The sequence below is a fragment of the Haemaphysalis longicornis genome, unplaced genomic scaffold, assembly GCF_048455015.1.
Source record: "Haemaphysalis longicornis isolate Haplotype H1 unplaced genomic scaffold, Haemaphysalis longicornis Haplotype H1 scaffold_5, whole genome shotgun sequence".
Taxonomy (NCBI): domain Eukaryota; kingdom Metazoa; phylum Arthropoda; class Arachnida; order Ixodida; family Ixodidae; genus Haemaphysalis; species Haemaphysalis longicornis.
The window spans coordinates 108,104,027-108,116,710 of record NW_027526385.1 but is presented as its reverse complement, the minus strand read 5'-3'; the positions used below and the strand labels follow the sequence as shown (position 1 = coordinate 108,116,710).

The 12,684-nt window shown below is 44.2% G+C and overlaps 1 protein-coding gene across 1 annotated transcript in view; it reads right to left on the bottom strand.

Annotated features, from left to right (window-relative positions):
• LOC144139849 (annexin A13-like) overlaps positions 1 to 11,684 on the bottom strand; it is a 30,260-nt gene extending 18,576 nt beyond the window's left edge. Inside the window, exons 1-4 of the mRNA XM_077672094.1 lie at positions 11,514 to 11,684; positions 6,328 to 6,384; positions 2,271 to 2,460; positions 1,694 to 1,752 (exon numbers count right to left, since the gene is read on the bottom strand). Coding sequence (XP_077528220.1) covers positions 1,694 to 1,752; positions 2,271 to 2,460; positions 6,328 to 6,384; positions 11,514 to 11,684 — 477 coding nt within the window. The remainder of the gene's footprint in view (positions 1 to 1,693; positions 1,753 to 2,270; positions 2,461 to 6,327; positions 6,385 to 11,513) is intronic.
• Positions 11,685 to 12,684: the final 1,000 nt, after the last annotated feature.

Genomic DNA, 12,684 nt, shown 5'->3' with positions numbered 1-12,684 from the left:
TTTTTTTTATTCTTCAATGGCGATTGGCAACGTTTCACGGCTTCTGCTGCTTGATTAGCAATATCAACGTTTAGGACGCGAACAAATTAAGTAACGGTATGAGTATAGATGAAGAAATCACCATTTATCTTGCAAAACGATGAGCGTTCTGGTACAAAAAAATCGTTCACTTTTTCACCTTAAGTCATTGATAGGTATCAGGTTGCGTTAAACAACAAAGGCGTAGCGTAGGACAAACTGCCCCATAGCTACATTAGATTTTGATCGCATTGGTAGCAGCCGTAACATCGAATGATATCTGAAATAGAAGCAATCTCCTTCACAGATCTAGATGCACTCCGAGCCCCCCCCCCGTCGAAGAATCCCCTTACTTCTGACTCTGTATATGTTACTGAGAAATTCTGAATAGCCGTAGCCAACATCATAGAATCTTGAGGTTGGCAATTGTTTCCTAAGTGTTATTCTTTTGTGGGACTAACATTGGATTCTCGGCGAGTAATATAGTACTGTTTTTTATGTATTTCGTTTCTTTGTGTTTTAAGCAGCATTCATTTCTTTAAAGTCTTCTGACTTGGAAGCATTAAATTAAATCAAACGACAAACAAATAAACGAATTATGGTGTAGCTCAGCAAGTAAATCAGTATATAAAAAACAAAACAACAAATAAACCATTTATTAACGTTACCAATTTTAAAAATAGGATGCCAATTTTAAGAAATTGAATCCTTTACGCTGGAAGCACACTTTTCAGTACAGTACCTCCAGAAACTATAGTGATTTGTCAAGTCAAAAGTAGCCCCTGTAATTGCGTGCATTCCACAGTTGGCAACGCCTTCGACCACCCTAGAGGCGAAAAAAGAGGGGTGGTGAAGGCCCGTAGTTCGTTACTCTTATACTGATAACTGTCCTTTGATCGAGATTCTGATGATCTTGGATTCCTCGTAAATTAAAAATTAAATTGCAGTTGCCTCGTTCCATTCTGTAAAAAAAAAAGAAGGTAATGCATGGTAACACCCCTTCTTTTATAAAAAAGGCCCAAAGGCAATATTCGAACGTTGACGACTCACCAGGTAAGAAAATATTCGTGCAGTTGTTTATAGCTCACAAATTTGAGTGCTCTGATTGAATTTAAAATTTGTAGCTCCCAGTCCTGCAGGGCAGCACACTAGACGAATAAATGCGTTTGCAGGGAAATTGGCCACATTGTAGTGGATTTACTTATGTTATAGCCTGGTTATTACCCTATGAGTCGGTACGCGTTTACGGCCGACAACTCTTAGAAAAATCAAACGGTTATTACAGAAAGCATAGGCTGAGTTTCAGGCCCTTTTCTCGTATTGTTAGCCCGGAATCCTGGGGCAAATGCTGAAGTATATTGGAACGCGATAGTAAAACGCATTCCGCACTTGCAGTAGATGCGCTGTCCAATGCCGACAAGCATTTTGTGACAGGAAGCAACTGGCCCAGGGCAGTTATTTATGCATGAAATGAAAAAAAAGATAAAGCTTCGCATAGAGTAGGTATTATACGCCGGATTTATTTGTACAGCTAAAAATACGCATAACCGAAAGTTTAATGTGCACACCATGTACGACGGTTGCAAAGTACTCTAAATCCGAAATACGCATATCTCGGATAACAATACATAAAATATCTGAACAATTTTTGTAAACAAAAACAAGGTTGCCTCACCTTCAGTGCACTGTCAAGCTTCTCGGCGAAGAAGTATGGGATGTTGGCAAGACACTTGGCTGCCATTGTAACAAAGAATGAGAGGAAACGACATGCAGTTTTACTATACAATAAATAGGCAGAATTTATAAAACACCAAAGTCGCTGTGTTGAAGTGCCAACTACACTTTTCATTAAAGAGCAAGGCACAAGCTAATCCAAAGACCTCCACTGAATGTTCTCAAATCCAGACAAGGCCAGCACATCCTCAAAATATTTGAACTCACAGCAAATATTGCCGAGGAACACGAATTGGCTTACGCAGACTGAAAAACTTCCATACGTACAGAAATTCAACAGGCTTTTCATTTTTCTCTTACTAAAAAAAAACATGGTCAGAGGTATATCGAATCCACAACGTTGTTACTACAAAATATAACGCGGAAGTCAACACCATGGCTGTCACAGCGAGCAAACCGGCAGGTTTGATGAATCTCAAAACTTAATTTCAAATGTTCACTCTGCTGCCCTTTGTTTTCAATCCTTCTTTATTCCCTTCATAGGGGAAAATCATCCTGTTCAATATCGTCGTTCTTACCAATGGCGAGGTACGCTGTGCGGACGTTCCCAGTCATCTCGCTTTCGATTGCCTGTACTACGGGGCGTCCTGTGATGTTGTTGTATTCCTGGAATACCAGTCGCAGTTGCTCGTAGCTCTGACTGGCGAGGATCTGGTTGAACAACGATCCATCGGTGCTCCACGTGTTCACTCCGGCCAGTTCAAGAGTCTGCGTTGCGGAACGGGAAGGACACCAATTGATGTCGTACAGGTATCAGAGGTGCTAATCGGTACAAAGCGCTCTGACGCTGCTGGATGCGGGACTTCAAAAATAAATTTACTAGCGGGCATGCGTAAAACTTCACTGAAAGAAAATGTTCATAACAAAATGGCGGTTACTGACAAAGTCAAAAGAATAAAATTGACGTTTCGGATCCCCTAAGGAATCCTTGATCAGAATGAGGATTCCGTAGGGGATCCGAAACGTCAATTTTATTCTTTTGACTTGGTCAGTGACCGCAATTTTTTATGAACTTACCACCTGACCAGACGGACTTCCGTCGAACCCTGGACAAGCATGAAGGAAAATGCACTCTGAAACAGTCTTGTACATAAGGCATCAAGGCTACCCTGGGTTAAACTATTTAGGCAGGAATTAAACACAGTTCGCAGAGTAGCATTACAGAAACAAAGGTGCAATACGTCTGGCAAGCACTCACTGTCCCTGAAAAGGATGGCTGTATTTTTTTCCGTAAATATACAATGTGTTCCCCAAATATTAGAAGTAGTCACGGACACGAATGTGCATGGACAAAATTGAAATGTCGTATAAAACGCAGGGGCCCTTCGTAAATATAAATAATCTGAAATTTCAGTTACTTATTCTAACAGTACCTTAAGACGCACCGAATCACCTCCACAAAAATTGTATTTGGGCGCCCATGAAACAAGTTATGGTGCTCTTTTGCCGCCTATAGGTCCCTATCGCCCCCCATACCACCATTGACACCCATAACAGCATATGTTAGAAATAGCGAGCTATGAAGTTTTTATGTTTCAGGCGCTAAATACTCTAAACCATAAAAGTCTCCTTAGGGACTGTAGAACAACCTACTCTTTTAAGCTAAAGAGTCACAGTTATTCAGGTTATATTAGTCGCCTAAAAGTATGTAAATATCTAGGTCTTCAGTCGTTTAGTAGAGCCCCGACAAAGCTGTTTAGGCTGGCTATATATAATTTTTTACTCCAAGTGTGCAGATTGGGCTGCCTTTTGCTAGTTGCTTGATATACGTTTCTCTAAAGATACCCAGGTTGCCATAAAACCTACTGCACCGGGCTGTAAAGCAATATAAGACTATCAGCCTTTAAACGTTTGGCCACCTAGCAACATTTAGCTGGTTGTAGAAAAGTGTATGGCGCAGAAGCTACAGACCCGCATCCGTAGAAGCTTCCTTAGCTAGTCACGTAGTGATATAGGGCTCCAAGCGTCTAGCTTCCTAATGAACAGTGTGATCCCATCAGGTATAAATCGAGAATTTCTTAAAACTCATTCCACTGATTTCAAAATGACTTAGGACGCGAAACCAATGGGGTCACGAATTACGCACATCTATGACAGAGAGTGGATGACGATGATAATGTTGGTCAGCCGGTTATATAAAAGTATATGCTAAGTAATATTTGTTACTTAATGTACCAACATTCTTCAAGAAGTAAAATAAAATAAATATAGCGATTAACACTTAAAATCAGGTTGCAACTGTTCACAGTTCACGACCTCAGAACTAGCAAAGGAACGTGGAGAGAGGGACGTAAGCTCGGAGCAACATTTGTTCAGAGTAAGCTTCGGTGGTAATTCGCTGCCGGGGACCAGTCAAAGAGCGGGCTTCCCTGCAAACTGCTCTCTCAGCATCTATGGAGATTAAAAAACATTTTCGCGGCGCATGCTGTCTACCGACATTGCCAAGGATATGGTGGCAGCTGCAACCACCCGCAATGCTTGCCCCGAGCAGCCCAAATAAAATTAGCCGGTGAATAGTTAGGAACAACACTACAAAAGCGACCCACGTAAGAACAAAACACTTCCAAGAAAGACTCGGTGAGGCGATAAAAATGCAGAGAGGACACCCTTGATCTTTTTCAATTTTTTTCGGTTGTGTTTGTTTGACAGACCAGGTTTTTTCACTGTTTATGACATAAACCTTTCGTTTAAGGTAAGGGGGAAGTTGTCCTGCGAGACATTAGCAATAGTGGGAGCAGCGGTGATAGCTGCAGGCACTTTTTCCCTGAGTACTGAGAGCGGATATAGCTGCTCGGATGAAGAAGACAAAACTTTTAGGGATTCTATATTCACCGAATAAAGTACTTGCCGGCGAAAAAGTTAGAAAACCGTAGAAACATGAGTGCGTTCTTCAGCATAATTTTCTGGCCCAAAGGATCTTCTTACACCATCATTTGCTCAGTTAACCAACTTTTGCCTCCTTGCTCGTGCGCGCGTGCACTGCGGGTATTGTTGCGCAATGCTTGGAAATTTAAAATTCGACCGCAATGGGCTCGTGTAGAGGCTGGAACGCCAAGCAAACGTGTCGCTCGGGTGTGTCGCAACTTTCTGCTGTTTCTGGTGACGGTCTTACGAATACTTTAACATGCAACCCTGAGAAAAGAGATGTCTGCGAAACCATGAAACCAATTTTACGTTACAGTGAAATTAAGAAATTTCATCCATGCAATAGTGCCGCTGCAGCGGCATTTCCTCATTATTTATAGCTATCAACGCTGACATACAGTGTGACTATCTCTGTAACTTTGTGTGACTGGCAGGCTGTCAACAACCTGGCACCAAAACCATAAAACCAGTACGACATCTCCTACATAAGGTATGAATGCGAAGAAATGTCCACTAACGCTCGCAATACATGGTAATGCGCGCGGCGTGATGCGTGCACACATAATAGGGCCTCCACAATCAGTCCCTTTGCCATGACATCGCTGATCGCGCAGGCCGAGCGCGAAGGACACAAATGCCAGTTCGTCGAGGAACGCGCCAGGGTACCGCTCTTGTGTTGCGCGGGCTTGCGCGTGGTGAAATCACGCGTCCTGTTTCTCCTCCTCTATACTAACTTTATTTCTTCCCCGTTCGGCGCCGATCTTCCGAAGAGAGTAAGGTGAATTCTATTGTGTTTTGTAAGTTAAGCTCCTGTCTTCCGGAGCAAAAAAAAAAGCAACAGACGTGAAGCGGTAAAATTTAAATATGTTGCTTGTCTACACCGGGCTCCCGGGTAAGTGCACAACTGCCTTTACAAGCTACCATGTTTTCCTCCCTTAAGGCGCTCTGCTGCTGACCCTCCATACCAGTAGCTTTCATTAGAATCTCGCGTTTTGGAAAGCGGTGACACTGAACGAAGGAACTTCAGCGTGACAAGTCGGCGGCTCAATTCTTCCCAGTTGTTTTTATCACCTCTGAGCATACTCATAGTATGCTGAATATACTCAAAGTATACCCAGAGTACACTCATATTATATCGTGACGTATACGGCACGGGTTGCGCAGTGCGTGCAATGAGAAAACTACCCTTCTGTAGATTAAACTGTGGCTTTAAGTTGTAAATTTATCATGACTGCGTTTTGCCGAATGACTGTTCGTATTATTCTTTGCTTTAGCCGGAAGCCGCGAGGTTCAAAGCCCCTCAAAATGTTCCTTGTTTTACGGGTCGATGCTCCAACTGGTCTAGAAGGCGTACCGTAGTGGTGGTCTTCGGAAAATGTTTTGATCCGCCGTAGATTTTTACGGAGCGACGAGTTGTTCAAAAGCATCAATTTGAAGTTTTCCTTGCGCAGCAGGTCAAGGTGAGTGAAATCACTGCCATGGGCAGAATATTGTATCTTAAAATAATAGTTGTCTGCTGCGAAACGAAAGTTGCTTTTATCGCGCCACCGATTCAACAGAAACAGCACGAAGGGCCTCTTCTTCAGATTATTGTTATTCCACCTAATACGCCATAGCTTCAAAGCAGGGTCATTAATTGCGGTCATCGAAAGGCACAACGAATATGGCGAAACGCAGAGCATCGCCGCTGTATTGACATGCTGTACTCACCAAGGCATCATTCTTCGCTTTGGCAGGATCTGGACTACCGCCCTCTTGACGATTGGCCTGAAAAACAACGTGAGAGGTAGACTGTTTGCTTGCTTCTGCCATCACCGCACAACCTGGTCTAGCCTGAAAGCGACATTTTTATGAGCCTTCGGTGTTTTTTTTAACTATTGATGGGTATTGTATAGTATGTATTTAAATTACTTCGAGGTAGGGAGGTAGGGAAGACAGTGGAGATGAGTGGAAGAACTTGCAGCTGCGGGCTCTTGCTCTGGCATTAATAAAAAGCCTATATGGTGAAATATTAACAGTAACGGGAAGCTCTCTGCGCGTAAACTTTAGTTGGCCCGATTTACTACGGGCTGTTCGAAATTTATGCGGAGAGGAAAAGTGTCCTTCGAACAGGCACCACGCAAAGGAACTTTTCCTTGGAAGTTCATCACAGTAGAAACTTTTTATCGAGGCACTTGAAGGAGGCATGAATACAGAATACGACTTTGGTTAATGTAAATGAAATAGTCTCTGGTTCACCAGTCCTGTCCGAACGACGTTTTTTACGTGTCACAATGGGTGAAATAAAAAAAATTGAAATTTCTTTGTACACGTTAGAAGTGTCGCAAGAAAATGAACCCTTAAATAGAGTTATCATTTCGTTAAGTCTACGTTAGCGTTCAAGTAGTATGGTCAAACGAAGCTAAAGAGGGCACTACGATAGCGTTGTCAAGCGTGTTAGTGGTGGATGAATGGGGGTGTGGCGTTACGTAAATCAGGCGGAACAGTGGCTGCTGAGACCGCGCCACCTCCTCTGTTTTCCTTACTGTATAGAGTTAAGTTTGAGATAAAGTCGGCATCATTGTTGACTCAACAAAGCAATCTTATCAGCAAATCAATAATGTTCTTTGTGTTAAGGACCCCTTTAAATCCTTTTGCGTGGCTTTGATGGGATGCGAAGGGCTTTCAATAACATTGCACCTCTTCGTTACTTCTGCCTTGTTGCGCCTCTTTCCGCTGTCAACAGCGCTAAAGGCCAGAAAACATGGAGCGATCTTTCACCATGAAGTTCGCGCGGCGGGAAATCTGCCGCGGCAGGACGCTGTATGTTCGTCGGGCTGACTACATGGAGCGAAGGCGGCGTCTGCCACAGCGCCACCGCTGGGTTCCTTTCTTGTGGCTAACTAAACCTCCATGCCCAGAATCAACGACGGCGTTCAGTAAACAGACCCAGTCAAAGAGCTTCCCGCTTTGGTTACGTCGTTTGACAATTCTGCGTGACTGGGGTGCGTTGCTTTTTCTGAAATAGGCGTTTTCAGTACTCAAATTCCCTAAACGCAGTAAACAAATTGGCTCAAATTCACGTTGTTAAGATGGTTTAAAAGCAAAGGTTTAAACGGCACCCACAACAACTGCCCAAGTGAAGTCACGTGAATTCACACACGTGGCTCTACAAAGAGTGAAACCATATAGATTCCCAGCCGTTAACTCCAATTCATGTGGGTGGCGTCCCGAACGCAGCAGCGTCGGGCACGGCCGCGATAGAGCGGTGCACGCCGCCGCATAGCCAGGCATTGCGTCGCCGAAGAGAAAACGGAGAAGAGCGTCTTTCGAAGGGTGAAACAGCAGAACTTAACCAACCCGATGTGCTAGGTCGGGGCTACACCTCCACGCGATACAAGCGACCGAAACAATTTGGCATGTGTGCTTAGTGATTTGCATTTATACCGATTTAAACTACTTAGTTTAAAAAGATTGAGAATTGCGAGAAAGCTGAGGGAACTTTTATAATCGCTTTTTGTCACATCCAGTTGCTCCTTTTGCATTTTGTAACACGTCTTAAACACAGCCGAATCGGTATCCACCAATTTAAAAAAAACGGAGTCCCGTTCGTGGCAAGCAGCGCGCAAAAGGTAGGGTTTCTCTAGCGGCCAGAAGCTTGTATGTGGTCTCTAAATTTCGTCCTCCTGTCCTGCAAACCGATCCTAATGTATCTTTGCAGTACGCTCACCTAATCCGTCGGGTCAAGGTTACCGAGCAAGTGCTGTGGAGACAGTTAAACAAGACGTGCGAAGAAAGCGCGCAATGAAGGCGAAGCAGCGCCAAAACAGGCCCAAAACAACTGTAGCTTAAGCAGACGACAAAGCCGTCCCGCCGACCCACCCACGGTCGAGCAGTCACCTGCATGCGGAGAACGCTGGGTAATAGCGCCATATCACCAAGATATCTACAGTCTGCTCCGTGAGTGAAAAGCACCCTCCCGATCCTTAGCCACGTTGTCACTTTCATGTCCGGGAAGGCAGGTAGAGGTAGCAAGCCTTTTTTTCAAAAAAGAAACGTCCCCGCGGAGTTTGGCACCAGCGACTTCCAGAACATGAAACCGGCGTTCTACCGCCGCCGATATTGACAGTTGGCGCATCATCAAGCCTCTGAATACATGCGGGTGGGTGCTTGTAGTTTTTTGATGCATTGCAAAGGCCCTCGCAGTGATATCGCCTGCTCCTCCTACGGCGATCTTGCAGACGGGCCCCATGGTGGTGTTAATACAAGTTATGTAACCGGATCGCATTATTTAACCTAATGTACATGACTATCTCGGCTGCACATCATGGTAGTTGGGTCGGGACCGTGTTGCGCTTGCGGCTTGAACTATCAGAAAAGCGTGGATTTAAATTCCTGATACGCCATTTTTGTCAATCTATCACGGACTTACATGGCGTTTTTAGCTCGATCGAGTAGGCACGCGGCAAGCGTACGCCTGCCAAACTCTTCCTAAGCGGGTGTCTGCAGTGGCCTGCACACGCCATACGCCAAGTAGGGGAAATCGGAAGACCTGATTGGTTCCTTCGGTTTGCCGCTTGCTGCTGCTCCGCCGCCGACGAACTTTGCTTAGCCTTCTAGATTGGCGGCGAACGACGTGTTTGCCACCGCCGCCACCCGTCGAGCAGTTCGTCGTCTTTTGGTTGCAATTCGCTCCATGTATTGTGCCCTTAGGACGACATAGACACATGGCGTAACAAACGAGTTCAAGGTACTTCGCATCGTAAAACCGGGTATCAGTCGCATTTACAAACATCAAGCATATTAAAGCTTTCATTCGGCGTGCTGAGAAGCCAACAGGCGCCCGCGATCGTGGACCCATGAGGAACTAACGCTGTGTTTTCTGTTCTGAGGAATGCACTACTACTTCCGGGATGCTTTTCTTTCGTAGCTATCTCTAACATGCGCGTGTTGAATATGATGGCACGGGCTGCTCACGATCGGGGGGTTTTGTCCTCACAGGGACCAACAGGGTTTCGTATCCAAAAGCAGAAAATGAGCTGTACATAGTGGCTTTTCCGTGCGGCCAATTGCCTATACTCACGTTGTAAATTAAAACGAGCAGTTTTGTGAACTCTGAGGATGTCACGCTCTTAACGTCACTCTCTAGGTCTTTTCCGAATGCTGAAAAAAAAAAGCAGGACACAATTAGAGACTTCGCGAAGAGCTCCTTTGGTTAAACTGCGGCTACACTTTTCAAGTTTTTTTCTGCGCTGTGTGATTGGCGGTTTAGTACGTTGGGACGATTCAGTCACTAAGCTGCTGTATGAACATAAATTATTTTTTGAAACTCTTTCACGTTATGCTGTTTTGTAAAAGAACGATAGCGTATGAACGAGGTGTACGTCGGGGTACTTTCTAACATGTGAGAGGAAGAACGATGATATTTGGTGTACTTGGTTCATTGCAGAAAACATAATAATGGCACACATAAAGGCGCCAACAAAACTAAGTTATTAAACAATAAATAAAACTTTTTGTGCGGTTCCTAGAAAAAATCTGTGGGCGATAGAGATATAGTAGGATGCTGGTTTTACAACTTGCAATGGCAAGCGGCCGTGTCAACGCCGGATGAAAGAAAATGTCTACATTTCGATGTATTTTTCTTGCGCTACTCAGCTATCATGAATACTTTCTCAACAACAGACATTGTATGCGTGAGTAGTCGTACAAGGCAGGTGCATATTGCAACCTGTGGTTAAGAGATGTTCGTTTTCGGGTTTTACACTTATTTAAATTGGGGGAGGGGTAATGCCCGGTTTCTATTTTTGAAATGGATAATCGCGAGCAAAAAGCATCTTGTTTAACAAAAGAAAATACGTTTTTTGATAAATCTACAGGTTTACTAAGTAATCGACTGAGTTTATTTTATCAGTATAGGTATTTTGAACATCTGAAATCTATCGCGTTAAAATTTGCCTGTTTCAAGCTGTTAATAGGGGAACATTAGGTTTCTAACAAGTACACCCCAAAATTTCGCGGTAGTTTGGAACAGAATCAGTAATAATCACAGAAATAGCATTAGTAACTTCTTACAAATGAAACATTTGATTCACAAAAACTGACAATCGATTTTTTACGCATCCGTGCTTACATACATAATAATCTGCATGCGCGACACGACGGTCTCCATTCGAGATGTGTCGGATCGTTGAACGTATCTCAGCTGGGATAAAGGTTTTCTCGACCTCATAGATTTTATTCGCTAGACAAAACATTGTCAGGGTGGCATTTGCCAGCCTGGGGCAGCTAGTGCTAGTGTCGTGCCAATACTCAATAAGTTCAAACGCTGTGTCTATTGGGCTTGCCTCCAGCAAGTACAGTTTGAAAATGGCAGACCGTCAGCTCACAGTTGTGCAGATCACCGCATTTAACAGGTCCATTTGGAGAGACATCAGGTTAAACCCGATTCTAATGAAACATGTTTGGGGTGTAAAAAGCATATAAATTCGGGTTATACTCGAAAACGAACCGCCCCGTATGTAGTGAAGTTGCGCTACGTAATTTTTTAGATCTTTTGGCTGCTGTTGTAGCTAATGGTTTAAATAAAAGGTATTTAGTTGGCTGCGATGCGCTGGAGATAATTTGCGGTTCTCTGGACATTAGCTTCCTGAGTCAGCTCATAAACTGAGGCTATGTTCGGTTTAACATGTCCTGTCACAACAAAATAGAAAACAAAGACGGAATAAAGTTTGGTCAAGAGGAACATGCAGAGGCTCCTACAAACATACGCATGCACCCGCAAGTCCACTCAGCGACACCTCCACTAGGCAAATCATGCATGTAGCAGTTCACATCTGTGGTGTAAGAACAGGAGCCAATTCGCTCTAGGAACAAGCGAGAGAATCTTTCGACTAGCCATGAATTACACAAGTTACAGGCTCCAGAGTGTCACCTTTGGCGTAACTCTCCTTAATGCTGTAGATGTCCTTGTTGCTCCGCGTACAGAGGATCTCGACGAGGCAGTCTACGTCGGTGTGGGTGCCTTTCATAGCGGCGTGGAGCTCGCGGGCCAGAAACTCTCCCATGGGGTACAGCAACGTCACCATCAGGTCTTGAAAGCGACCCCGAATCTCAGATTTTATGTTGGCCACCAGGTCCTGGAACAGCCGGAATTTATTCAGACTACACCACCATAGTCATCCTAGAAAAACTGCCGTGACTACCATTGGCGCATACAGCACTACCACTGCATTCAGTTCGATATAGGTACCGTCCCGGTACTTTGGGTGCAGTTGAGAAGGTAATTAAATGCGTTGTTATGCTGCCCCGCCAAACCAAACGGCCTAGAAGGTACCAAAGCACCCCTAATCACAAAACGAATGCTCAGACTTCAGGTAAGAGAATACATTGCAGTACAAAATCTCGCGTCGTTCAAGAAAATTGGCATTTTCAGGTGCTCTAACTCAGGGCGATGGATTTGAAAGCCACAATCCTGCCTCTCCAATACGGAGGCCAAACTGGAGGATTTCTTTAGCAATTGCTCGATAGAATTAAGGTATGTTGCAAGGGTATAAGCGGAGGAGCTGGATGCGTATAAGGATCGTGTAAGAAATCGTGCTTCCCAAACTACCCGGCGGCTAGCGAAGCAGACAACGCTGGTGTAGTTACGCAGTGATGGAGAGTTCATGGTATACTCAATAAGTGTTACTTTATGAGCTGTGCAAAACTTCTCTTTTAGAAAGTAAGTTTTTTCGATTTGTAGCCGATTCATGCCTTCATGACAAACGAACACAGAGACATGCAGTGGGCGCCGCTTGAGGGAAGTGCATGTTTACCTTTTGTTACATGTTCGTGCAAGGGATATTTGTGTAAATTGTCATTTCTAAACATGGAACCGATGGAACCAAAAGGTAGTCCGTGAAGAGGATAAGAATACGCAGTGCTCCTTTTGTTGGTTATACATATTCGACGGAGAAATAATTTCAGAAATACGTGCTCGCACCTATGATGGCTCAGGACAGGTGATCCGGTAAAAACTCTACTCTGTTCCTGGTACTTGCCATTTATTAGGTAACCCTTCCGTGTGACGAAATCTTGTTACCCTAT